Source organism: Juglans microcarpa x Juglans regia, chromosome 3D (assembly GCF_004785595.1).
Source record: "Juglans microcarpa x Juglans regia isolate MS1-56 chromosome 3D, Jm3101_v1.0, whole genome shotgun sequence".
Classification (NCBI taxonomy): domain Eukaryota; kingdom Viridiplantae; phylum Streptophyta; class Magnoliopsida; order Fagales; family Juglandaceae; genus Juglans; species Juglans microcarpa x Juglans regia.
Window position 1 is genome coordinate 39776412 of NC_054598.1, and position 26911 is coordinate 39803322.

Sequence of the window (26911 nt, forward strand, 5' to 3'; positions counted from 1 at the left end):
ACCTACCTGACCACGGTCCTCGCCTCCATTTCCTTTTGACTGTTAGCTCTGCCCAGTTCCCTGTCGTCCCTTTTCCTATCTTAATGAAAATTCCTGATCATCCACTGTTCCATGGGCCATGGACAACCCTACTGAGAACTCGCCCGCGACCGAAATCATCGTCCCCGATTCACCCAACACCACTTCTACATCACAGCTTTCCGTTCATGATGTTCATCTCGCCGAGATCCAATCGAAGGCCCCGGCGACGGAGGAAACACTAATTCTGCTCCAGCGCCAAAGAGTCTCGGTATCCGATTTCACCACTTTTATCGATGAAATCTCGAGGGAAATTCGCGGTGAAGTCGATGAATTCGAAGCATCTTTGAAGGAAAAGGAGGACGAATTCGCTAAAAAGTCCGAAGAGAAATTGAAAAAAACAGAGAAGCTCGAGAGCCAGGTGGAAGTTTCCAGAGAAATAATCCAGAAATTGGAAACCGAAATGGAAGACCGAAAGGATTTTTTTTTGGATTTTCTCCGGAAATCAAAGGTCAGCTTTAAGAGGATAATCGAGAGCGTGGGCGAAGAAGAAGAAGAAAAGGTGGAGGTAGTGAGCGTTGAACCGGCGAGTGTAGCACGCGTAGGCATAGAAGAAGAAGAAATAATGGAAACAAGGAGGGTAGCTTTGGAGGCGGAGGAGAAGGTGGCGAAGTACAAGGAGAAGTGGAAGAAGGAGAAGAGGGAGTTAGAGAAGAGTGTGGTGAGTTTGACAGAGGAGAACAGAGACATCAACAGTTTGCTTAGGGTAGCGCTGGTGGAGAAGGAGGCTGTGGAGAAGAGTTTGAGTAAGTTGAAGGGGATTAACAATAATGAGCAGAAAAGGGTGGCCCTTTTGCAGATTGCAGAGCGGGGATTGCAGAGAGTTGGGTTCGGCTTCATGATGGGAGCTGGGACCACCACAACCAGTAGTAGTGAGCAACAACCTCAGCCTAGTTCAGATACTAGCGAGTGTGAAGAGGAAGAGATCAACGATAGTTTGGTATGGTGCTTTACACACACACACACAACTTGTTTTTCACATGTGCTTTATATATATACAGATATCAAAAGCTCATGTGCTTGTTGAACATTAGACACGGTCTTCTGCGTTCTTTTGGAAAAGAAAAAATTGTCGGAGAGAATATATTTCCGACAATTGGTCTGATATTCATCCATCATTGTTCTTAATTACCAGGCTTCAACTGTAGAGAGGATAATGAAGAATTTGCGGCAGGAAATCACTCAGTTAAGGAGATCTTTGGAAGAATCTAGGTACATACTTCATTATCGACCTGTAATACCTGCAGTTTCACTTGGCATTCCCATTAATATGTTTATCCCGTAACTGCATCAATTAATTGCGTCATAGCAGAATAGGAGATAGAAGTAAATCTTATGTAGTTTCAAAGAAATAAGTGAAGAGAGGTCGACTCAGTACCGTTGTTGTCATACCCACGAGTTGTGTATAGAAAGAGAAGGTGGTAAATGGGATCTTGCTTTGTTTGGGAAGGATAAGTTCCTGCCCTTTGTAATAAATTCCAAGTACTCCAATTGTAAGATTGACTAGTACTTTTGAAGTATGGGCCTAGATGTGGCTTGAGCTTTTCTTAGATTGTTACAAATGATATAAGAGTCAGTCTGACTAGAAGTGTGGGACTTGAGTCGTGCCATCTATGACGAAAGGTGGTAAATGAGGTTCCACATCTCTAGAGAAAGAGAAGTTCTTGCCTTTTATAATGAATCCCAAGGGCTTGAAGTGTAACATTAACTAGTCGTTTTGGAGTATGAACTTACATGTGGCTTGGGTCTTCCTTGGATTGTATTTTTTTTTATAAGTAATAAACTTTATTGATCGAATGCAACTAGGCAAAGCCCATGTACACATGAAGTATACAAAAGAGACCTAATTACACTCTAGCAAGCTGAAAAGAAAGCAAAAACTCATGAACATTCCCTCCCTTTTATACAATAGCAGAAAACCATGGAACCAAAGAAAATACCAAAAAGTTCCAGATTTCCCCCATTGTTCTCTCCTTGTTGTTGAGGCATCTCTCATTTCTTTCCAACCTAATACACCAAATACACCATAATAAGCACAAAGGAACCATCCTCCACGTCGCAGCCAGCTGAGAGCTATGATGTTGCTTATTCCAACATGCTAGGAGGTCCACCACACTCTTGGGCATAACCCAAGTCAACCCAGCCCTACTAATAATGCCATCCCATAACTCCCTCACCACCTCACAATGCAAAAAAATATGATTAATCGATTCACCATATTTCTTACACAAGTAGCACCACTCCAATACAATCATCTCTCATTTTCTTAAATTGTCAGCCATCAAAATCTTATCTAAAGCAACAGTCCAAGCAAAAAAGGCAACTTTAGGTGGCATTGGAACTCTCCATATACCCATCCATGGGAACACTATGGGTTGGTGGTCTTGTAGCATCTTATAGAAGGATTTGACAGAAAATTTTTTGTTTCCTGAATGTTTCCACAACATTCTATCTCTCTCAATTCCTCCTAGCTTCTTGGAATAAAGAAAACTGAAAAAACCTGCTCTCTCCTCAACTTCCCAATTGTGCACATTTTTGGAAAAGGTCAGATTCCAGTACACTGTGCCATTGGCTCGACATATCACATCTGAAACAGCAGCCTGTTGATTTCTGGCTAATTTGAAAACTCTTGGAAATGCAAAAAACAGAGCTCTCTCTCCACACCATTCATCAAACCAGAAACTAATTCTTGTGCCCTCACCAAGCTCCAAACTGGTGTGTGTTGCAAACGCCTTCCACCCCTTTCTAATAAACTTCCAAAGACTCACTCCATAAGTCCCCCTACCCTCCTTAGAACACCAACCCCCCAATCACAACCATACTTTCCATCCACTACCATTCTCCACAACGAATCCTCTTCCAATTGGAATCTCCACAACCACTTTCCTAATAGGGTTTTATTGAAAGTAATCAAGTTATGCACCCCCAAGCCTCCCATCTCCTTTGGACTGCACACTTTTGGCCAACCCACAAGATGAAACTTGTATTCCTCACCCATACCACCCCACAAAAAAGCTCTAAAAGTTTTTCAATCCGATTAGCTACCCCCACTGGTAAAGGAAATAAAGAGAGATAGTATGTAGGAAGATTGGAAAACGTACTTTTGATAAGAGTTAATCTCCTACCTTTTGAAAGGTAAAGCTGCTTCCGACCCGACAATCTTTTTTCTACCTTCTCTACTACTCCATCCCAAATATTTTTTGCTGTAAAAGAGGCTCCCAAAGGAAGTCTGAGGTAACTCATAGGAAGAGCAGCCACTTTACAACCCAACAAATTAGCTAGATGGTTAATATTCTCCACCTCCCCAACCGAGACCAATTTTGACTTTCCCAAATTCACCTTGAGACCCGAAACCGCTTCAAAACACAAAAGTACAGCCCTTAAAGCTTGAACATATCTGCTGTCAACATCGCAGAAAATTAACGTGTCATCCGCATACAATAAATGGGAGATGGATAACCCATTACTATTGTTTCCCACTGAAAAACCAGCAAAGAAACCACCCTTTACAGCAACTTCCACCAGACGACTCAAAGCCTTCATTACTAAAACAAATGGAAAAGGAGATAACATGTCCCCTTGTCTCAAACCCCTTGAACTCTGAAAAAATCCACAAGGTTTGCCATTGACTAGCATAGAGAACCGGGTAGTTGAAACACAATGTTTAACCCAGCCACACCACCTATCTCCAAAACCACATCTCCTTAACATTAAAGCAAAAAATCCCAGCTCACGTGGTTATAGGCCTTCTCCATGTCCAACTTGCAAAGGACTCCCGGTATACCATCCCTCAACCGGCTGTCCAAGCACTTATTTGCTATCAACCGGCTGTCCGAGCAAAGGCATTTTGAGGTTTGGAGATTATTTTATCTATCACCAAACACATGCGATTTGCTAGCACATTCGAAATGATTTTATAAATCCTGCCTACCAAACTTATAGGTCGGAAATTTTTCATTTCCATGGACCTCGCAATCTTCGGGATGAAAGCGATAAAAGTGGCATTAAGGGACTTCTTAAACTTGTGACAAAGATGAAACTCTTGAAAAACCTGCATCACATCATCCTTCACTACATCCCAACACTCTTGAAAGAAAGCCAACGAAAATCCATCTGTGCTCGGGGCTTTGTCTTTACACATACCACGCACCACTTGATGCACTTCGGATTCCTCAAATGGTCTCTCCAACCAACATGCAACACTATCATCCAGCTGGCCAAAAGACAACCCATCCAGTTTGAGACGCCAACCCGCCGTCTCTTGGAGGAGCTTTTCATAATAGCACACTATATGGTCTTGAACATCCTTTGGGGACTGATACACCATATTACCAAAATGAATCACCTAAATTACATTATTACACCTGTGTGAATTTGCCATTTTGTGAAAGAACTTAGTACATTTATCGCCCCCTTTCAACAATGTCAACCTAGATTTTTGTCTCCAAGAAATTTCTTCCAACAACAAAACCTTCTCTATCTCTGCCGCCACCTCAATCTTTCTCAACGAGGACTCTTCATTGATCCCCCAACTTCTAGAGAATGCAACTCCTCCCAAAGAAGACTCTTTTGCTCATCCATATGTCTAAAAACCTCAATATTCCACCTTTTTAAGTCCAGCTTAAGGGCTTTAAGCTTACTAGCCACAATGAAACTAGGTGTGCCATGGAAGGAATAGAAAGCCCACCAATTCCTCACCCTCTCCTCAAAACCAATCGTTTGTAGCCACATATTCTCAAATTTGAAATAACATCTACCCCTATGAATGCCCTCACAATCTAACAAAGTGGAAAAATGATCTGAGCATACCCGTGACAATCTCTTCTGACATAAGTCCGAGTACTGAGTCTCCCAAGAAGTAGACCCCCCTCTATTGTTAGACCACATAAAAAACCCCCAACCAAAGGTAGATCAATCAAGTTAAGATAAAAATCAACTCTGAGAAGTCTTCTATCGCCCTTGTCAACGAAGAAGCCCCCTCCCTCTACAAGGGAAATGAACAACATTAAAGTCCCCACACATGACCCAAGGGAGTTCCAATAAAGAATACAAACCCGCCAGTTCCTCCTACAAGTAACTTATTTCTCTATCAACATTAGGCCCATACGCTCCCGCAAGAGCCCACCCCCACCCATCCTCAATATTCTTGAAAGAACCAACAATAGAATAGTCCCCAATGCAAACCTCTACTAGTTCCACCACTTTCCTATCCCACATCAACAACACCCCTCCTGAGGCTCCCAAAGAAGCTAAATAGCTGCACCCCACAAACGAACAACCTCATAAACTACGAATAATGTTTCTGTCGACAAGATGTAGTTTGGTCTCTTGAAGACACACAATGTCAACTTTCCAACTACTGAGAAGGGATCGAATGCGAAGTCGCTTGTTAACATCATTGATCCCCCTAACATTCCATGATTAAATTCTAGGCTTCATAAGATAAGCAACTCCCCCGCCCCTTCACCCTTTCCCTCCCAACACTACCCTCCTTATTGTCATAGTTGATTATGCACAACAATCTTTTCAGCTCTCTATCTTTTTTAACTGTTGACTTCAAAGCCGCTGATTTGCCTGGTTCGATAGCCACTAGAAAGGCCTTAAATTGCTCCTCATAGCCATCACAAGATATCCCTTCCCACTGCTGTAACTCCGCCACCTTTTTCAGCACCCAATCTGAAGACTTAGGAGCTGGATTAGGTGGAATAACACATAAAGGGATGGGACTACCCAGCTCCTTTAGATTATCTCCCCCACACTCGCCAATTACTATCTGAAAACCCTCTGAATATCCTTCTAACCCCACATCCCCTGTAGCTCCACCACCCTTTTCAATCGCCTTCTGAAAATCGTCTAACAGTCCTGCCCCTATTGATCGAGTCAACTGTAACTCACCAAACGACACCTCTGCTGATTTCCCGATGCCACCCTCGCCCATTCCACCGTCAGCCATACCACCCATCCATGACAAGCTCCCTTCAAGGAACCTCCCCCATTGAAGGGCTGAACTGCACAGAAGACAGCCTGATCTCCTCATTTGAAGCATCCCCACCATCACTCCTTTAACAATTATCCTTCCTCGGGTTCCTCCCGTTGATGTGACTGTGCCAGCCCACCATGATGGGGCGACGACGACCGGCAAAACTTTCTATGCCGGTGTGGGGTTCGACAGGTCACGTGCTGGCGCCGCGAGAGGGTGTCTAAAGCCCCGGACTGAAATTTCGGCTGGCACCCGATTCGTTTGCCTCCATACCCTTTTTGGGCCTAAACCCTAGCCCAACCCAGTTCCCTTAGACGGTCCAGCATGAACCGCAACATCGAGTATTCCGCTCCTTGCTCTGAAGCCCAAATCCCGGCCCAGGCCCATCTGCAATACCCCTTGACCCATGACACTGAGGCTTCCCATCCCTTCTTTAGAGCGCAACTCTCGGCCTAGGCCCATCAGCGAAACCCCCTTCCCTTTAACGCACTATTTAATCTAGATTATGTCTTCCAACAATACCCCCACTTTTTCCTCCATATCAGCCAACGCCTGTAACATCCTTTCCTCATTTGAACCTACCATCTCTCTGCCATCTCCCTCACGCCTCTATGCGATGTTCGAAATAGCCAAGCCTGGCAGCTCTACCCTCCTTGCATGCTTCGTGGCTTGAGGCAGCACCCTTTGGACTTTGAGCACGTCCCTGTACTAGGGGTGCTACCCGCCCCCTACGGGGCGGGGGCACCCCTTTCCCTTCCCCGCATGGGGGGGCGGGGGTGGGGTTTTCACCCCCGTCCCCCGCCCCGGTGGGCGCCCAATCCGCCCTGCCTCTTTTCACTTTAAAAAAAAATACTAATTTATTTTATTTAAAAATTATTTATAAGTGCAAAAGTAATTAAAAATACATTTTTAGATCTAAATTATAAATTTAAATTTTGTAAATATGACTGTAATTTAAAAACTATGTAATTTTTAAATTTGCTAGTGCATATTTTGTGTAAATTGTAGTGTATTAGTTTTTAAACTATGTAGTTTTTAAGTTTGCCAATGCATATTTTGTGAACAAGTATAACAAATTGTAATATATATTTATATATACACAATTTGTAAAATATAAATATATATTTATGTTTATATATATGTATATAATATATATATATATAAAAATGGGGGCGGGGGCATGGCGGGGGAAATGCGGGGCAAGGTTGGGCCTTCCCCGTCACCCGTCCCCTCTAGGGGCCCTAGATGCGGGGCGGGGGGCCCAGCCCCCGCATGAGCGGAGCGGGGTTGCCCGCCCTGCCATGCGGGGGCGGAGCGGAGCGGAAGCAAGGCGGGGTAGCAGGGGCGGGGCCCCGCTGCTGACCCCTACCCTGTACAATTGAGAACCATCTGCCATCGTCGAAGGTGGGAACACTCGTGATGCACCACCATCTCTTCCAACCTCCTTCGACATGCCTGCCTGCTGTAGCCTACCCAAGCCACCTTTCACTCTGTTTTCCTCACCCGAAACAGAGTATGGAGAAAAGATCTCCTTCAAGGTTTCCTCGAAATTCCTCCATCCCTCTCCCTTCTCCCTTTCGGCACCACAACCAGGCCTCTCTTCTTCTGTTGGCCATACTCCGACAAAGAGATGATCCTGCCATAGTGATTGCAGTCCCTTTGCACCACAAGCACTTGGTTTCCTTTTCTACAAGTTCTCAGGAACTCAGATGAACCCACTAAAGCTACACATTCCCTCACCATTTGAACCCAACCACCCCAGAGCTTCATGATCAATAGAAATATATTTCACCACACGGTGACTGCTCTTCGTGATTCTCCACCACCTCTCGTTTTCTCTCTTAAACGCAAATGACTTCTGATCAATGAGTAGCCTCTCTGCACAATCTCATCGCAACCAACCAACACCACAAACCAAGAGAAACAACACGCTGATCTCCGCAAGGAATTAACGCCATTAACGTAAACCCTCGAACTAGGGACCTTCAGTGTGTAAGACTAAGAGTTCAGGTGAACTCAATCCACTGCAATGCACTTGGTGTGTCGATTCACAAGTTGATGCTTAGACAACTCTACTTAATGTTTGCATATGCAAGTAATATAATTGATCAGCTAAACACTTGGAACGTGAGATGAAACATCATTAAACAAACAAGTTTATTTTATAAATAAAGTCTTGGTCGAGCCAATAAAAAGCCACCCTAGGACCTTTCCTTGGATTGTTATTATTGTAGTGTGGAAAACCTTCTGTCCCTCTCTCTCCTCCAGGCACCTATAATAAATCTTAGATACCTGTCAGCTTTGCATGGTTTACTGCATCTATTTTGGTTAGAAATTTAATGACCAGTTCAAGGACATTATAAAATGGCTGGAAGAACCAAAAAAATGTTTGGATTATATATATTGTGCAGAAGTTAGCCTAAGGTTCCTTATCAAAAAAAAAAATTAGCCTAAGATTCTGTTAAATTTGTGTACGTTGGAGGGAAATTAACTTGGTGCAGATTTGGAAAACCTGTCTAAATGTGCTTCCTGGGTTTAAGATTTGGCACAATAAGCAAATTAAGGGCCTACAACTTAGAATTGTTAAAGGCAGTTATTACTGTTTATGGTTCAGCTGAAAAAATTACAAAGACAGCAAGAATTCTGGGCAGCAATAAAATTACATATGTTACGGTTTGTTTCTTTGGTTAAGGTGCAAAGGCTAAACAGAAAAGATGATAAGAATCACTCTAGACATTGAAACCTTCCATAAATAAAAAAGGGACATACTTTACCTCTCAAACTACCACTTCTTTTGCAATATTACCATCAACCAACCAAAATTGCCAATTTGCCCCAATTTGAAACATAAGTTGCAATTTACCCTTTGAAACACCCATTCCCATAGGTCAGGAATGTCACATACATTTATAACAGAATGCCCGGTAAACTTGTCTAGCATGATAGTCTTTCATGATAGAAAAGCTGAAACATAACAAAATGACTGATAGTCACTTATTCAAATGTCTTAATCATAAATTAAGCCCATGTGAAAATAACACTTATTCAAGGTCTAAGTCTCTGAAAATAGTCTACTCCTGGCACTCCATCTCTGTATCCACACAATTATCATCTGGGACATTAACACATAAAATAGAGAAACAAATGAGTCGAAGACTCAGTAATAGCGCATCATACTATAAACTTAACTTAACATCAGGCTTAACTAAGAAAACATTCATGCGTAGACATTCATCAGTAACGTAGGTGGAATTAACATAATCATAGCAATACATGTAACATGATGCATGAATAATTGACTCCACGCATGGCTTATTCATCTTGTCTTTCACTTACTTAGTGGCTATCATAACATACGTGCATTGGTCCAATTGTCATTGACTGCATATAACATATCATAACATATGGTGAACCATGCTTGGGTCTATGGCACATCATAACGTATCATAACATGTAGTGAAATACACTTGGGTCAGTGTTATCATATAACATATGGTGAACCACGCTTGGGTCCGTGACACTGTATACATATCATAATATGCAGTGAAACACGCTTTGGTCTGTATTATCACATAGCATACATGTGGTGGACCACGCTTAAGTTCGTGGCTTGCACATCCACCCATAAGATAAGGAGTGAAACATACTTGGGTTAGTGTTATCACATAACATATGGTGAACCATGTTTGGGTCCGTGGCACCGCATTCATATCATAATATGTTGTGAAACACGCTTTGGTCTGTGTTATCACATAACATCATAGCATACATGTAGTGAACCACGTTTAAGTTCGTGGCTTGCACATCCACCCATAACATAAGGACAATCTTAAGGCTTGCTCATCATTCATATGTCTCCTTAACTTTCATAATCCATGTGAATCTATTGACTTCATGAATTTACATGGTGTGACATATTCATGTACATGGCATAACATTAAACATGGCCTATTGACATGAGCCTTACGTAGCATAGCATAGCATGGACATGGCATAACATGATCTAAGCATTACATAACGTAACGGGAACTGACATATCATCCATTCTAACAACAATCCATATCAACATAGAACATAGTCTCATTCACAAGCATATCATTGTAATTCATCTAGGTTTATGAAAAGGGGCTAACCTTGAATTGGCTCGTAGCGTAGCATAGGTAAATATCACATTTTTCATGCAAAAACAGAATATTTACAGCACACATAAAGTTATAATCATGCTACTTGCCTTTTAGCGCTGCTTCCTGAATCTCACTTCGCAATTCGATATCTAAACAAAGCACTAAACGTTACTAAATTTCTAGAAACCGTGTCGTAATATCTTAATTAATTATTCACACGCTAGGGAAATTAATCTAATAAAATATTTAGTTATATACTAAATTTAATAGATAGTAGTATTATATAATTATTTAAATACTAATATCAAATCTTAACTTTAAAATTATAACTTAGTAGTGTAATTAGGCTTAATATAAATCTATTAGATATGCCGAGTAAATCTCAATTTAAAAAATAGGTTTAATCATGTTCACACGTTTTAAATATAAAATTTAACCCTTTATAAAATCACTGCTGTAAAATGATTTGTAAAAACATAATGTAGACCCTTGAGAAATTGCTATGTAAATTCGAATACTTAAAACACGGCGCACAATTAAGGCAAGTCTAATATAAAACTCAAGCCCAACTTAAAAATACATTTCCGATTAAACGCCAAGCCCAGCCCACATAAGGAAATCAGCCCACGTAATGAACAAGGTTAAAACATAAAATCTGTCATAGAAGAGCAAAAAACTTAATTACTCAAGAAAGGTTCTTCAAGAGACATTTTATGGAAGGGCTATGGGCAATGGGTTGAAGGGTATTTGTGTAATAACCAAAACTTGCATGTACTTTTCAGTAAAGCGAAAAAAAAAACAAAAAGGCATGAACAACTAAAAGGAAACAATCACTCGCTGGAGAAAAGAAGGGCCATGTGACGAGGTCTGAGACACACCAAGGGAGAGGAAGTAACCCGAGACGCAAGTTTCTAAGAGAGAGAAGGAAATCGTAAACACTAAGTGAGAGAAAAATGAATTTTGTGGTCTTTAGACCGAGAACCACGACGAAAAGAGAAAGAGGAAGATTCCGGCTTGGTGTTAGGGTCTATAAAATTCACTATGTAATTTCTATAGGCACTTCGAGGGGCTTGGACCTCCAATTTGTAACACAAATTATTGTAGAAACTGGATAATTGATTATTGAAGCACTGAAAAGTACTTAAAGCAATTACAAGTAGACTTGGTCAAGTGATGACCAACGGACACAACAGACTCAACTTCATAATTGACCCATGACTAAATAACTGACCATGAAAATAGAAATGGACTTAAACTGGCACTCAGCCAACGTGGCCCAGTAAACATAACAGACTCAAATGGACTTATTGCAACAAGTAAAATAGATAACTTGACGGGCCCTCTCCTCTGACCTAGTCCACGTGCTTAAGACAAGACTCTAAAGACTAGGGTTTCCTTCCCAGCCGTAACACTTGGGCTCACCCGGACAATGCGAGTTCGATAGGAGATGACTGGCTAGAAGTTTATGGGTTGCCGAGTGGTATTCTGACTTCCTGACGGTGTCCTCAAGATGATTCCGGCGAGGTGAGAGTCTTGGTTTGTGTAAGGAAGACTACGGTGGTTTTTTTGTATAGGAGGGAATTTGCTTTCACTATGCGATGGGGGTTCTAGCCGCAGAATATTGTGGCTTTGGTGAAGGGAAATTTGCCAATATTGGTCTGAATACCTATTTCCATTGTTTTCCTTCATTTATATAGAAAATGGGTTACAACCGAGCACTGATTCCAGCGCTTAATTGTTGCTGGTCTTACTATACATGTTAGTTGCTATTTACACGTTAAGTCTATTTATTGTACACGAAGAGTCTATTTACTGTATACGTTATCTATTTATCTGCTATACTATCTAGATATAGAAAGCATCTCTCTAAAAGTATCTCTGTAACATGCCCCCTCAAATTGATGCTGGTGGATCAAGAAACATCAATTTGTCAACCAAGAACTAATGCCGGTGCTGAGAAAGAGCTTTAGTGAATATGTCTGCAGTTTGACGTTCAGTGGAAATGTGAGGGAGTGTAATCACATGTTTGTCAAATGATTCACATATAGAATGAAAATCGACTTCGATATGTTTCGTACGCTCATGGAAGACAGGATTAGCGGCGATCTGAATAGCACTGGTATTATCAACGTGAAGAGGAGTGGGATGTAGCTAAGGAAAACCAAGTTCACCCAATAACCCACGAAGCCATGTGATCTCAGAGCATGCGGAAGACATAGCACGATACTCAGACTCAGTAGAGGACTTGGAAATTCTGTCTTGCTTCTTACTCTTCCAAGAAATGAGTGCATTGCCTAAGAACATGCACCAGCCAATAACAGAGCGACGAGTATCTGCACATCCGGTCCAATCAGCATCACTATACCCCACCAACTGTAAGGAAGATTCTTTAGGAAATAACTGTGTGTAGAGGTGCCTTTCAGATATTGGATAATGCGACGGATAGCGGCTAAATGAAGATGTCGGGGAGCCTGCATAAATTGACTAACTTGCTGTACAACAAAAGAAATGTCAGGACGAGTAATCGTCAAGTAGTTCAAACTCCCAACAAGCTGCCGATACAAGGAAGGATCTGATAGAAGCTCCCCTTCTTCCTGACGCAGCTTAAGATTTACCTCCAAGGGAGTAACAACAGAGTTACCCGATTGGAGACCACCCAATGAAATAATGTCCTGCGTATATTTGTGCTGGTGTAACAATGTACCAGTTGGAGTAAGCTGTACCTCAAGGCCAAGAAAATAGTGCAAGGGACCAAGATCTTTCATGTGAAAAGAGGCCTTGAGATGCTGTTGTAATTGCTTAATTAACTCAGTATCAGAGCCAGTGATCACAATGTCATCGACATATACGAGAAGCAATATGATTCTTGCAAAGAAAAAGAGAGGAATCAAACTGACTCTGAGTAAAATGAAAAGCAAGCAGGTTAGAGCAAAATTTGTCAAACCATGTATGCGGAGCCTATTTCAGTCCATACAAGGATCGGCGTAGCCGACAAACCTCTGAGGAAGGTGTAGCAAACATGCCGGGAGGTGGAGACATATAGATTTCTTCCTTCAAATCTCCATGTAGAAAAACATTTTTCACATCCATCTGCCGGAGAGACCACCCTTGCGACGTGGCAAGTGCCAAGATAGTTCGCACAGTAGTCATTTTGGCAACAGGTGCAAATGTTTCTTGATAATCAATACAATACTCCTATCGGTTCCCAAGAACCACAAGACGAGCCTTATATCTGTCCAATGAGCCATCAGCTCAAAACTTGATTGAGTACACCCATTTACAACCAATAGGTTTGACATCAGAGAGATAAATTATAAGGTCCCAAGTGTGATTATCTTGAAGAGCTTGGATTTCCTCTTGCATGGCCTGCTGCCAACACGCTTGGGTGGATGCCTGGGTATACGAGTGAGGAACATAAATAGTGTCGAAAGTGGCAGTAAGCGAGATGTGAGGAAAACCATACCTATCTGGTGGATGTGTAACCCGGGTGGACTGCCAAGGTATAGGAATTGCAGAATCAGATGACGGATCAGTGTCTGGAAGGGGCGTTGAAGAAGGGGGAAGACGTCGATGATACACCATGCTTGGTTGAAATCGCTTAATAGAAGAAGACACATCATCAAAAGCGGGACGAAGAGTAATAGGAGGAGTAGAAATAACTTGAGACTGAAAGAAATATTGATTTTCAAAGAAAATCACATTCCGTGAGATTTGGGATTTTTTTGCATGAGCATCATAACAAACAAATCCTTTCTAAGTAGGACTATATCCCATAAAGGCACATGTGACAGACTGTGCAGCAAACTTGTGACGCTCAACAGGTGGCAGATGAACAAAACAAACACACCCAAATGTATAAAAGGATTGATACTCAGGAGATATGCCAAATAATCGAAAATATGGAGAATCATAATCTAGAGTAGTAGTAGGCAAACGATTGATCAAATGGACAGCAGTAGATAAAGCTTCTACCCAGAACTTAGAAGGTATAGAAGAATCAATCAATAAAGTACGGACGACATCTAAGAGATGACGATTTTTACGCTCAGCGACTCCATTTTGTTGAGGAGTATAAGGACAAGAATGCTGAGAAATGATCCCTTTTTGTTGAAGAAAAGTTTGAAAAAATGAGACATGTACTCTCCCCCTGAGTCGGAGCTTAAAGTTTTGATACAAGTACTGAATTGTGTCTCAACAAGTGCAAGATTTTTGAAAGACAGAAAATATGTCAGCTTTAGAACGGAGAAAATATATCCAGGTGAATCGACTATAATTATCGATAAACGTCACAAAATAACGATACTGACCATGAGAAATAACAGGACTCACACCCCAAACGTCAGTATGTACGATCTCAAAACAGTTAGAAGCACGACTACCATGTGCAGGAAAATGGAAAATTTTACTTTTACCAAGACGACAAGTAGCACAATCAAAAGATACAGGAGAAGAAGAAAATGAATCTTTATTGACCAAAAATCCATGTTTCATAAGATGAGTCAAGACAACAGAATTAGGATGACCTAATTTCTTATGCTAGACTTCATTAGTATTGACAGTAGCCGTACAAGCAAGGGAAACAACATTAGGAATAGAAAACTGTAAGGGAAATAAACGTCCTATTTTAGGCCCCTTTGCGATCACCGTCCCCGACATCTGATCCTGCACAAGACAACCACCACCAGAAAAGTGAATATCACAATTATTATCTACCAATTGTCCAACAGAATTCAAATTGGTAAACAATCTAGGAGAGACAAAAACATTGCGAAATGAAGAGCCCAAATTACCAATAGCAGCAATAGGAAGAGTACTGCCATCAGCGATCTGAATATTTTGCGCGCCTCTATACTTACGAACACCATGGAGACCCGTCATATTACCAGTCATATGATTAGAAGCGCCCGAATCAACAATCCAAGAAGTTGAGTTAGTACCCGTACCTTGCAGGCCTAAGGCCGTAAAATCAGACACAATCATCTGTTGGACCATTGCTGGTGTGAGAACAGATGAATCAGAGCTTACAGTAGGGGGCGCAGAAGATGAAGAAGAAGACTGTACAACAGCCTGAAAAGCTTGGGATTGGCGATTCTGAGGCCATACTCGACAATCTTTGATGAGATGACCCTCTTTCTTGCAGTAGTTGCAAACTTTCTTAGGACAGTTGCGAGCGATATGACCAAATTCCTTGCAACTGAAACATTGCAACTTGTTCTTCCCTCTCCCTTGTGCTGCATAGGCTACATTCACAGTGTCAGAAAAGACCTTCTCTGAAGTCATACCTATTTGAGTGGATAATCGATGTTCTTCACGCAACAAATCTCCCAAACAAATATCCAAAGAAGGAATCGGATTACGGTTCAACAAACCAGCTCGAACGGGCTCAAATTCGGATTGAAGCTTCATTAAAAACTGATCGAAAGCTACAAAGTCTTACTTGGAGAGAAACAACGGATAAACCTATCAAAAAAAAAAAAAACTGATTGTGTTGACTCTCAGCATGAACTGCTTGAAGAGCCGTGAGTGCCGTAGTGGGAACCTTAGCATGAACAATGGCAGAATACTTGCATCAATGGTTAATAAAACCAGAATAAAATTGTGCGATAGGCAAATTGCCTTGACTATAAGTACTAATTTCCAATTCTAATTAGAACTTCCGAGCACTATGATCTTGGTGGTAAATACGGTGAAGATAATCCCACATAGCCTGAGCTGTAGTAAAACAGCGAAGATTGGTCACAAGGTGAGACTCAATCGTCCCCAATAGCCAAGAGATTACCTTGGCATCCTTGACCTCCCATTGAGCAAATTCTTTTTCATCAGTGGGAACTTTAGCAGAATTATCAATATGATTTGATAATTCTTTTCCTTTCAAAAACATCTTAAACTGAAATTCCCATGTAGGAAAATTCTTTCCAGTAAAGCGAACAATAGTATTTTCAATAGATATGATGAAAAACACTTACAGAAATATGCTCAAGTAGTCAATCAAATAAGCGGCAAGCCTAACTTAAATTAGGTCCAAATCCAAATGATAAGAGGCCCAAACACGTAAACCAGATCACCCGTATGTAGAAAGTCTACGTGATAAGGAGAAGCCCAACCCGTAAAACAAAAAAAACACAAAGGAATTGAAGCCCACGTGAAAAACCCACAAAACAAAAAAGGAACACAGACCTGCCCAGAGTATTTCTGAAAACAGAGATCACCGAGACCTAGCCAACCTCCACACAGCCACCACACGGAAGGAACCCACCACCACAGAGAGTGTTGTCTGCCACAGAAATGGTCGACTGCCTCACAGTTGCCTAGAAACTTTCGGACCACCCCAAAGACCTCCATAGAAATTGTCGATACTCACCAAGGGAGACACTCGCACGTCTTCAGCCACCAGAAATTGCCGACAAGCACCAAACTGCACTGCCCAGAATAGGATCACGGGTATAGAACCTGCCGACAACCTCAAAGCCACCAAGGTGACGACCCCTCAAGTCGAAACTCACCAGACGTGTGAGAAAACACTCACCACAAACTTAGAAACTTACCAACGTGCGAAAACAGAGAAGGAAAATAATTCCTACTGTCGCAACTCATAAACTCTCAAGGATAAAGACCACAGAGAAATGATAATCAGAGTAAAAGCTCTGATACCATGTCAATATTGGTCTGAATACCTCTTTCCATTGTGTTCCTTCATTTATATAGAAAGGGGTTACAACCGAGCACTAATTCCAGCGCTTAATTGCTGCTGTCTTACTATACACGTTAGCTGCTATTTACATGTTAAGCCTATTTACTGTACACGAAGAGTCTATTTACTGTATATGTTATCTATTTATCTGTTATACTATCTAGATATAGAAAGCATCTCTGTAAAAGTATCTCTGTAACAAAATTGGGGGAAACATAGAGTATATATGTGAGGGTTTTGTGCTTGTAAAACCACAGTTACAATTTTGGAAGGTTTTTGGACAAGGAAACAAATCATCCCGAGAGATAGGGGCGTGAAGAGGGTGGTGGAAGAATCCTCAAATAAAAATAAACTCTTAAAAATTGGATTTTAAACTAATAATAATACTAGTAATAATAATAATAATAATACTTATAATCAAAACCGTATATTACACCCTTTCGTTATGATCTAACCGTTAAGATGGACAAAAAATTCAGGGGCATCGAATGATCTTAATGGTTGGATGTTAAAGGAGGGGGAAATTGGAAAAGGAGTGGTAATTTGGGGTGATGAGGCAACTTTGGTTGTGTGGTTGTCATGTTGCAAAAGAAGTAATAGTTTTAGGGGGTAAAGTGTAATTTAACCTGAAAAACTCTCATTCTTTCTGTTTATCACTTTATCTCTCTGAAATTATTTGAGATCAAATGCACATTTATGTATACTTTAGATCTTAACACTCGCTGATAGGACTAGAACTCCTAGTTTTATTAGTAAATAAACTCCTAATTAGACTAGACGAAAGCCCACTCATAAGAACCTATAAATTAAATAAAACTCCTTCATGGAAAATAAACCTGTGGCCCACAAGCAGTTGAATGATGAAAATATACTTAATTCTAGAAAAATCAAATAGTAATAAACTTACTAGCATGGACACTTATTTTCTCACCAAGCGGGCTTATTGCTTGGTTTTGCAACTTAGGCTTCCAAAGAATCCTTTGGATCCAACCATACTGGAGATGCGATATTACTCATAATCCATTAAAATGGTAAGACAAAGTGTGATCTGGTAAATTAGTAAGGAATTGCACGATGTACTATTGAAGATCAGCAATTAATCTCTGATTTATCATCTAAGGACCTCACTATAATTATCTGTTTCTTCAACCACCTTCTGCCCCCGCACTCTTTCTTTATTTAGTATAGTTGGTTATGTACTTATTTCTCTTCTATGCCAGGTCAGACACCGAGCGCCTACAGAGTCTTACAGAAAAACAAGCTCAACAAATTACTGAAAATACTCTGTACATCAAAGAGTTAGAAGATAGAGAGAGGGTGTTAGCTCAAAATGTGATTATCTATTTTGCCAAGAAATTGGAAGTTTTCTGGGTGAATTCCTAGAGCATACTCTTGCCGATTTTGATGTCAATTCTTTGTTGCTATAGGTTGAAGAACTATTGGTTGAAATAAAAGAAATCGATGCCGAGGTTGCTAGGTGGAGGGAAGCATGTGAGTTGGAAGTGGAAGCTGGGAAAAATGAAATTATAGAACGTAACAAAGTGGTAAAGGTTTATTTTTCCTTTTGATATCAGTGCTTCTCGATATACTGTTGTTTTGTGTGTTAGTTAGTTATGTAGTTCCATGCTTTCTTTATTTTATTTTTTTAACTAGGCAATTGGAATTAAGGGGATTTGCCCTGTGGACATCCCACACTGTTCCATACTTGGGATGGGTTGAGGTGCCACCTAGCAAAAGGACCATAGCGCTTTCTTGCTTATCAGAGTTTTGCTTCATGTGGCTCATTAGCCAGAGGTGTCATGATGTGATTATAGTAACTAATGCAATGGTTATTTTGCACATGAAGCTTGTAGTCTTTCATGCATTTAACTTGGAAATGCAAGCAGCTCCCTTTATATTACAGATGGCCAAAGTTCATTAGTCTATGAACTCGAATGCTCCCAAATTCCCAATTCCTATGAGAGCTCTGACTAATGCACAAAGGTACAATGTTAGCCACATCACCAACCTTAAGTTGAAATAACATCCTTGGCTAGGGAATGCTTCAATTTTGACATCGCAATCCAAATATACATTCTAAGGGGACTATAAAATGGCATGCTGCATGCTCAAGCTTCCAAGAAAACCATTGTTCCAATATTTTTTATTTTGTAGAATAGACCCTGCCCCCCAAAAACAATTGGGGAGAAGGTACTTGACATGCCTATGCATTTGCATGGCTCAGATTTTATTGGGTGCTCTATAACAAATAGATGCGATGTGGGGAATATGTAAATTGTATACAAAACAGGGGATAAAGATTTTAATTTGTTGTATGATATCAATTGGAGTGGTATGTATAAATGCAGGCGTGGATATTCCCATTTCTTTTAACTTTTGGCCTCATCATTTATTCAGAAGAAAGTAAAAACATCAAAATAAATATTAAAGCAGTCAAAATGGAATAATGAAGTTTTAATAAATACAGAATATTTGGCAGATGAGCTGAATGCTTTGGATTGGATTTTTGTTGTTTGTATTCACTGATTATGAATTTTATAATGCTTCAATTAGCAGGGTGTTGCTTATCCACGTCTGATCTAACAAAAGTTGAATGGTTGATACTTATTTCATACCGTGGTTGAAAATGCTATGCTGAAATCCTATGGTTTTGCTCCATAGGGTGTTTATGTGGTAGGAAAAAGTTCTCTCTGTACACTCTCGCACTGAGGATGAATCTTAGTGTTTAACAACGAGATCATCATGGTGTACTCAAGATAGATTCTTATAGAATCTAAGGTTTTTGTATTGTCTGAGGAAGGTAGACGATGGATTTGCTTAACAGAGAGAAGTTGGAAGGTTACAAAAGCACTGATCTTGGAGATGCTCACGGTGAACTAGTTTACTGGAGCCCTTGAGGAATGCTCGACTGGAGATAAAAGGAATTCTTTGCAACCTCATGGGATGGTAATAGAAGCTACATTGCGCAAAGATGTTCCAATGCTCAAGGTCGATATATGGCATTGGTGGAATATGGCGGTGGTGGCAAAAGGAATTTTGTTTTCATACTTGAAGCAATGGAGGGGAAAGGGTGGAAAAATTGGCGGAAACAATGAAGGAAGCTTACGGTAGCTTGGATAAGGGGAGAAAGGTTGCTTTCTTAAGGTCTCAATATCCAACACAGAAAGTGCTGATGAACACTATGACTAAGTCCTACGCAGAGGTGGTCCGGTCATCGGGGCTTACTGCTGGCAGTAATGAAACAGAAACAAATGCTCAGGGAGAAGCAGCAGCTGCAGCACTAGGGGTGAAGGGCAATTCTGGAATTTTGAAGGCAAAGAAGGTAGCAATTGTGGATGTAGGACGGAGACATGCATAACCTGAGCAAGTCTGAAGAAATAACACTGAAATGGTAAAAGGCCCCCTAACCGAGAGAGGACGCATAGAAGGGTCTGAAGATCTTCCTCTTCTTAGACAAGATCTGCTATAATTGAGGAGTTTGGTCAATGTAATGATAAGGCAATGGACAGGGGCCTGGGCCTAGGCTTGAGCTCGCCACACTTCTTTGGCCAAAGTGGGCCGAGACAAAGAAGATTTACTTGGGCCTAGAAAGGTAAGGCACCAGCCCAGCCCAAACGCTGGTTGGTGGGAGGAAGCAGGCAACATGGTGGGAGGAACTTTTGACAATGGGCTACCAGAGTTGAGGCTGCCGATGGAGATCAAAGTTGAGAATGGCTATCGAGCAGTGGAAGAGGGTTAGAAGGAGCCGATGCTCACACATAGTTGAGGCCGCCGGAGTTGACGTTGCCGACGGTGTTAGAAGACGAGACAACTCATTTCCGGCGTGTAAGTGGCTCTCAGGTAGAGGAAGAGTGGCAGAACGAGGTGGTGACCTTCTCTGTCATAGACAGAAGTCCCACTTCTGCCTTGTTTGCACTAGAACCTCAAAGGGTCACCGAGATGCTGATGGAGGACAACATTGAGACATTGGGAGTTCAAGATACCCAAACCGAGACTGGCACTTTGGTAATATTCACACCTAGAGTCTTTGAACACAATAACAAGGAGGTCGTGGTGGCAGATGGGATGAATATTGAACACAATAACAAGGATTGAGATGAGCCTACCCCTTTGAATTCAATCATTCCACTGAAATACCAGACTTTAGCTTCAGATTGGGTTTTACTTAAAGCCAAGGAGATTCAAATGTATGTAGGACTCCCATGCATTGGCTTTGAAGATCAGTTTTTGGCTCTACTTGCTGCAATCGAAGCTGGACAGTCTAATTCGGACATGAAATGCCACTCAAACAAGAAGAGGGCAAGGGAATTGAAGTGCTTCCTTGTTCGGTGAATTACGAAGGGAGTGCAAGTTGTGGAGGGACAAAGGGTAGGGCAAAATTGGAGGTTTTATGAAGCTCAAAATAGTCTCATGGAATGTAAGGGGGTTTAACATGATAGAGAAGCGCACCAAAGTAAAAAATCAGCTTCGTGGCTAGAAAGCGAATGTGGTATGTTTACAAGAGACAAAAATGGAACTCATCTCCCTTACCATAATACAGAGTTTGCGGAATTGTTGTCATGTAGGGTGGTCATTTTTGCCGTTGAAGGGGGCTTCGAGAGGTATTTTGGTAATGTGGGATAAAAGGGTGGTGGAAAAGACGAATGAGTGTGTGGGGAGATATACAGTGGCTACTTCTTTCAAGAATGTCAAAGATGGTTATCAATGGTCTTTCACCGGTGTTTATGGTCCTAATTCTAATACCGAGAGAAGAGGCTTGTGGGATGAATTGGTTGGACTTTGTAGCCTATGGAGCTTTCCTTGGTGTATGGGGGAGGTTTTAATGTCACACGCTTCCCAAGTGAATGAGTAGGCCTTCTAGTTTAGCAATGGCAGATTTTTTTCCGACTTTATCTATGAGCAAGGCCTTCTAGACATCCCTCTAGTTGGTGGTAATTTCACATGGTCCAGCAATAGAGAATATCCAGCTCGGTCAAGACTTGATAAGATTCCTCATTTTGCCTGGGTGGGAAGCACGCTTTTCGGAGCTAATCTAGAAATGGCTCCCAAGGTTGTGTTCGGATCACTTTCCCATTTTCATTGATTGTGGAGGTATTTAGGGAGGTAAAAGATATTTTAAGTTGGAAAATATGTGGCTGAAATCAGAAGGACTTGTTGAGAGAGTTAGACAATGGTGGTCATCCTTATCTTATACAGGTCAACCCTAGTTATGTGCTGGCCAACAAGCTAAAAGCTCTCAAGAGGGAATTGAAAAGGTAGAATGAAATGATTTTTGGAAATGTGGAACATCGAAAAAAGTCCCTCGTTGACGAATTACAAGTTTTGGAGGATGTGGAGGAGAGGGAGTCTCACAGAAGAAGAGAAGACTCACAAACAGCATGTGACATCGGATATTGAAAGGATGACTAATGGAAGAGACTTCATGGCGACAAAAATCAAGGGCTTTATGGCTAAAAGAAAGGGATAAATGCACCAAGTTCGTCTATTGCATGGCTAGCTTGCATAGAAGGTACAATGTCATTGAGTCATTATTAGTAGATGGGAGGACTACATTGAATCTGTTTGAGATCGCGGACTATATTACCAACGTCTATGAACAATTACTTTCGGAGCAATTCTCTTAGAGACCATGCCTGGATGGTCTTATTTTTTAGTCGATCAATCACCATGAAACAAGTTGGCTAGAGAGACCATTTGAGGAGACGGAGGTTTGCAAGGTAGTGTGAAGTATGGCAGGTGATAAAGCTATAGGTTCGGGTGGGTTGACTATGTCTTTCTTTAAGGCATGTTGGGAAGTAGTTAAAGATGACATCATGAGCTTCTTCCATGAGTTTCATGAACGAGGTACTTTTGAAAAAAACCTTAATACTACATTCATTGCTCTTATTCCAAAGAAGCTGGGAGTGGTGGAGATTAAGGATTTTTGCCCTATTAGCTTGGTGATTGGAATGTACAAAATTCTTTCGAAGGTTTTGGCTAATACATTTGAGTACGGTATTGGAGAAGATCATTTCCAAGCCCTAGAATGCCTTCATATGAGGTCGACCAATCCTTGATCCTGTCCTCATTGCCAATGAATGCCTTGAGAGTCGTCACATCAAGTCGGGTGTTCCAAGGTTATTATGCAAACTTGACATGGAGAAGGCATATGATTGAGTAAACTAGAATTTTTTGTTGCACATGCTTGAAAGGTGTAGACTTGGAGGGTGATGGTGCTCTTGGATCAAATTTTGTATATCCACCGAACGCTACTCCATTTTTGTGAATGGTACTCCAAGGGGCTTGTTTGGAAGCTCGAGAGGATTGAGGCAAGGTGATCCCCTACCCCACTATGGTTTGTTTTGAAAATGGAAGCTTTTAGTAAAATGATTGCAAGTCTTGTGGAAGGTAGATTTCTATATTGCTTTGTAGTAGGGGATGCAAGAATCGACACACTTGAGATGACCCACCTCCAATTTGCAGATGATACTCTTCTATTCTGTGGTGCTAGTCACAATCACGTTCAAGCTTTGCGGGCTTTTGAAGCAGCATCGAGATTGGAAGTGAATCTAGCCAAGTCAGAATTAGTTCCGGTTGGAAATGTTCTAGGTGTTTTGAGCTTCACCAAATTATGGGGTGCAAGTCTCCACCTTACCAATGAAGTATCTCGGTCTTCCCTTGGGTGCCTCCTTCAAGTCATAGTCCATCTAGGTTGGGGTGTTGAAAAAAATGGAGCGGAAACTGGCGAGTTGGAAGAGGATTTATTTGTTCAAATGTGGTAGAGTTACGTTAATAAAAAGTACTCTTTCCAATATACTTACCTACTTATCTCTTTTTCCAATACCATGCAAGGTGGTTTATTGGTTAGAGAAGTTGCAATGGGATTTCCTATGGGGGGAATAGATGAAGAATTCAAGTTTCACTTGGTGAATTGCGCTACGGTTTGTACCCCAATACGTGAAGGCGGGCTGTGAATGCGTAATTTTCGGGTTTTCAATAAGGCTTTATTGGGTAAGTGGCTATGGAGATACCATGAGGATAGGGGAGCTTTGTGGAGAGTTATCATAGATTTGAAATGTGGTGGACTGGGGGAGGATGGTGCTCAAATGAGGTGAGTGGACCTCATGGGGTGGGGCTTTGAAAACACATCTGAAGAGGCTAGACAAACATCCATCGATTCGATACACACGTTTTGCAGTTGAGGATGGTTTCAGAATTAAATTCTGGACTAATTTATGGTGTGCAGATAGTCTTTAAGGAAGTTATCCAACAATATACAGCATCCCACACAGACAGGAGCCTTCAGTAGCAGAATTCATGTTTCTTTCCAGTGGCTCTCCCCAATGGAATATCATGTTCCTTATAGCTGCCCAAGACTAAGAAATTGACATATTTACAGATTTCTTTAATCTGGTGTATAATTGTAGAGTGAACATAGGAGCTGATACAATTTTGTGGTCTCTGTTTACTGTACAATTGTATTATGAGTCCATTATGAAACATTCTACAAGAGACCGTTCCCATGGAAGAACATATGGAGGACCAAGGCCCCCCTAAAAGCTCTCTTTTCTTTTTTTTTTTTTTTTTTTTTTTTTTTTTTTTTTTTTTTTTTTTTTTTAATTTTTATGGACAGCTTCATTAGGGAAGATTCTCACCTTAGATAATCTATGGAAATGCCAACTCATTGTGTTGGATTGGTGTTATATGTGTAAGAACAGTAGGGAGTCGGTGGATCATTTATTATTGCATTGTAACGTAGCCATGAGTTTATGGAATGATATATTTGCTAGGGTGGGGCTCCATTGGGTAATGCCATGAAGGGTTGTGGATTTTTTTGCTAGCAGGCAAGGCATCTGAGGTACCACTCAAATTGCAGCTATGTGGAAGATGATACTGATCTGTCTATCGTGGTGTATATGGATGGAGGAATGGTCGAAATTTTGAGAATCGTGAATGAACAATGGATGAGATTAGGGCTCGTTTGGATTCAGAGAGTGTTTCATCTCATCTCATCATTACAAATTTTTCAGAATTTTTCACAAAATATAATAAACAATTCAACTTTTTCAAATTTCAAAACAATAATAATATTAAAAAAATAATATTCTAACAATATTTTATTCAACTTTCAACTTTCATCTAAAACTATGTTATCTCATCTCACCATCCAAACCAGCCTAGAACTTTATTTTCTCACTCTACTCCATTGGTCAAATGTAATAGACTTTAATGGCATGATCGTACATGATTTCGTTGTATCTTTAGACACTCATGCATGGGTGTTGCTCTTATATATGTCCCGTGTACTTGGTTTTGCCTATTTTAATAAAATTCTTATTTACTGAAAAAAAATGCAGGCGTGAACCATATGTTTTGTTTCTGTTACATACACTGTTGAGTGCATAGTGTTGTTAGATTGGGAAGTTCTAAGCCAGCCTTTTTAAATAGCAAAACTCAGATACTATAACTTTTACTACAACTGTAATTGAAGTTGATGCATATGAGATCCAGGAAGCGAAGTTCTACATTGTATCACTGGTATGACATTTCTGGAAGTCGTTTGGTTACATAGATGAGATGAGATAAAAGTTGAAAATTGAATAAAATATTGTTAGAATATAAGTTTTTAATATTATTTTTGTTTTAGAATTTGAAAAAAGTTGAATTTTTTATTATATTTTGTGTGGAAATTTAGAAAAGTTGTAATGATTATATGAGATGAGATAGTTTGAACTGTGTAACTAAACCAGGCATGTTTTCTATGCAATGGAATCATTAATGTTAACTTTGGAGAATATCTTGATATATGGTATAATTGTATTTATCACCGAAAATAACGTAATTGCATTCAATTTTAAATGCACTTCAGTGGTTAAAGTTACTCGGTTGCTGTCTTTTATCCTTGCAAGAAACCCTTGATATGTATTCATTTTGAAGCTTAATTCCATTTACATTTCTGTTCCGGTAGGCGGATATTCTTAAGCAAGAGTTGGAGAAAACGAGAGCTGCATTGGACATATCAAATGGCAAATTGAAGTTGAAGGAAGAACTAGCTGCCACTGCAATGGCTGCCCAGGCTGCAGCAGAGAGGTCTCTGCAGCTATCAGACAGCAGGGCTTCAGGACTTCGTGAACGGATTGAGGAGCTGACAAGACAATTAGATGAAGCAGAGAGCAGGGTGCGGAATAGCCATAAGATAAGGCACGTTTGTTGGCCATGGCGAGCCCTCAAAGTAAATCCTGCTAATGGTGCCACTGGTAGAGTTCAGAATGCGAGAAGGATGCTACCGGAAATGCAAGCCTTGCTTCACTATAACGTGTGATGTACCATAGTCCTCAGTAGAGGACGATTTGATTTATTTTAACTGTTCGTTTTTCTGTTCCTGTGCGTCTTCCTCTTCCTAACTTCCCACTTTTACGTTGTGTTTTTACCTTGTCATCCTTTTATTATCCCCCTTCTTCTCCCCTTCAAACATGTTTCTGTTAGGAAATCAAATGCTTGTCGAGGGTGTAATGTGCAGTCTCAGACTAACCGTATTGTCCCATTATCTTGTAATGTCCAGAAGCCTGAAAATTTCCTTTTTCCTTATATGACCAAATTCTCTATGGAAATCGGTTGACTACAAATCTTGAAGCCTCCATCACATTATTTTAACACATTGCTTTTCATAACATTTTATACAACAATATTTTAAAATGAGAGTTATTTTTGTAAACTACCCTATAAAAGTTATATCATTTTATCAAAATATCCTTATTTTACATGTGTTGTGAAATATGTTGTGAAATGTGTTGGTTAATGTCAAGATATTCATGACTGCAAAAAAAAAAAAAAAAAAAAAAAAAAAAAAAAAGGATGGAAATCGAATATGCTTGGTTAATGTCACGATATTCAAACATCTCTCACCAAGACTAGGAACATTTTCAAAAAAAAAAAAAAAAGACTAGAAACAATTGTTATATCCCAACTTCTGATATGTTGCTCTTACGTCAGAACATGATGAGAATTACACATTACCATTTACTTCCTGGGCTAGAATTCATCAGACCAGCACATCTT

The 26911-nt window shown here is 40.5% G+C and overlaps 1 protein-coding gene across 2 annotated transcripts; it reads left to right on the top strand.

Annotated features, from left to right (window-relative positions):
- LOC121254211 (uncharacterized protein At3g49055) lies at positions 1–26235 on the top strand. Of its 2 annotated transcripts, XR_005938592.1 has the most exons (6): positions 1–1018; positions 1214–1290; positions 18094–18205; positions 18301–18417; positions 18527–18686; positions 25821–26023. XR_005938592.1 is itself a non-coding variant. In XM_041154174.1 (5 exons), the coding sequence occupies exons 1-5, from the start codon at positions 119–121 to the stop codon at positions 26172–26174; spliced, it is 1560 nt and encodes a 519-aa protein (XP_041010108.1). In that variant the 5' UTR covers positions 5–118; the 3' UTR covers positions 26175–26235. The 2 variants fall into 2 exon arrangements, 1 of the variants encoding a protein (XP_041010108.1); XM_041154174.1 differs by lacking the exon at positions 18527–18686 and having other exon boundaries at positions 5–1018; positions 25821–26235.
- The last annotated feature ends 676 nt before the right edge of the window (positions 26236–26911 follow it).

Excerpts from the sequence above, each read along its gene's own strand:
- LOC121254211 (XM_041154174.1), top strand. The coding sequence starts at position 119 with ATGGACAACCCTACTGAGAACTCGCCCGCGACCGAAATCATCGTCCCC. Across the intron at positions 1,019-1,213 it reads AAGAGATCAACGATAGTTTG|GCTTCAACTGTAGAGAGGAT; the intron begins GTATGGTGCTTT and ends CTTAATTACCAG. Across the intron at positions 18,418-25,820 it reads TTATAGAACGTAACAAAGTG|GCGGATATTCTTAAGCAAGA; the intron begins GTAAAGGTTTAT and ends CTGTTCCGGTAG.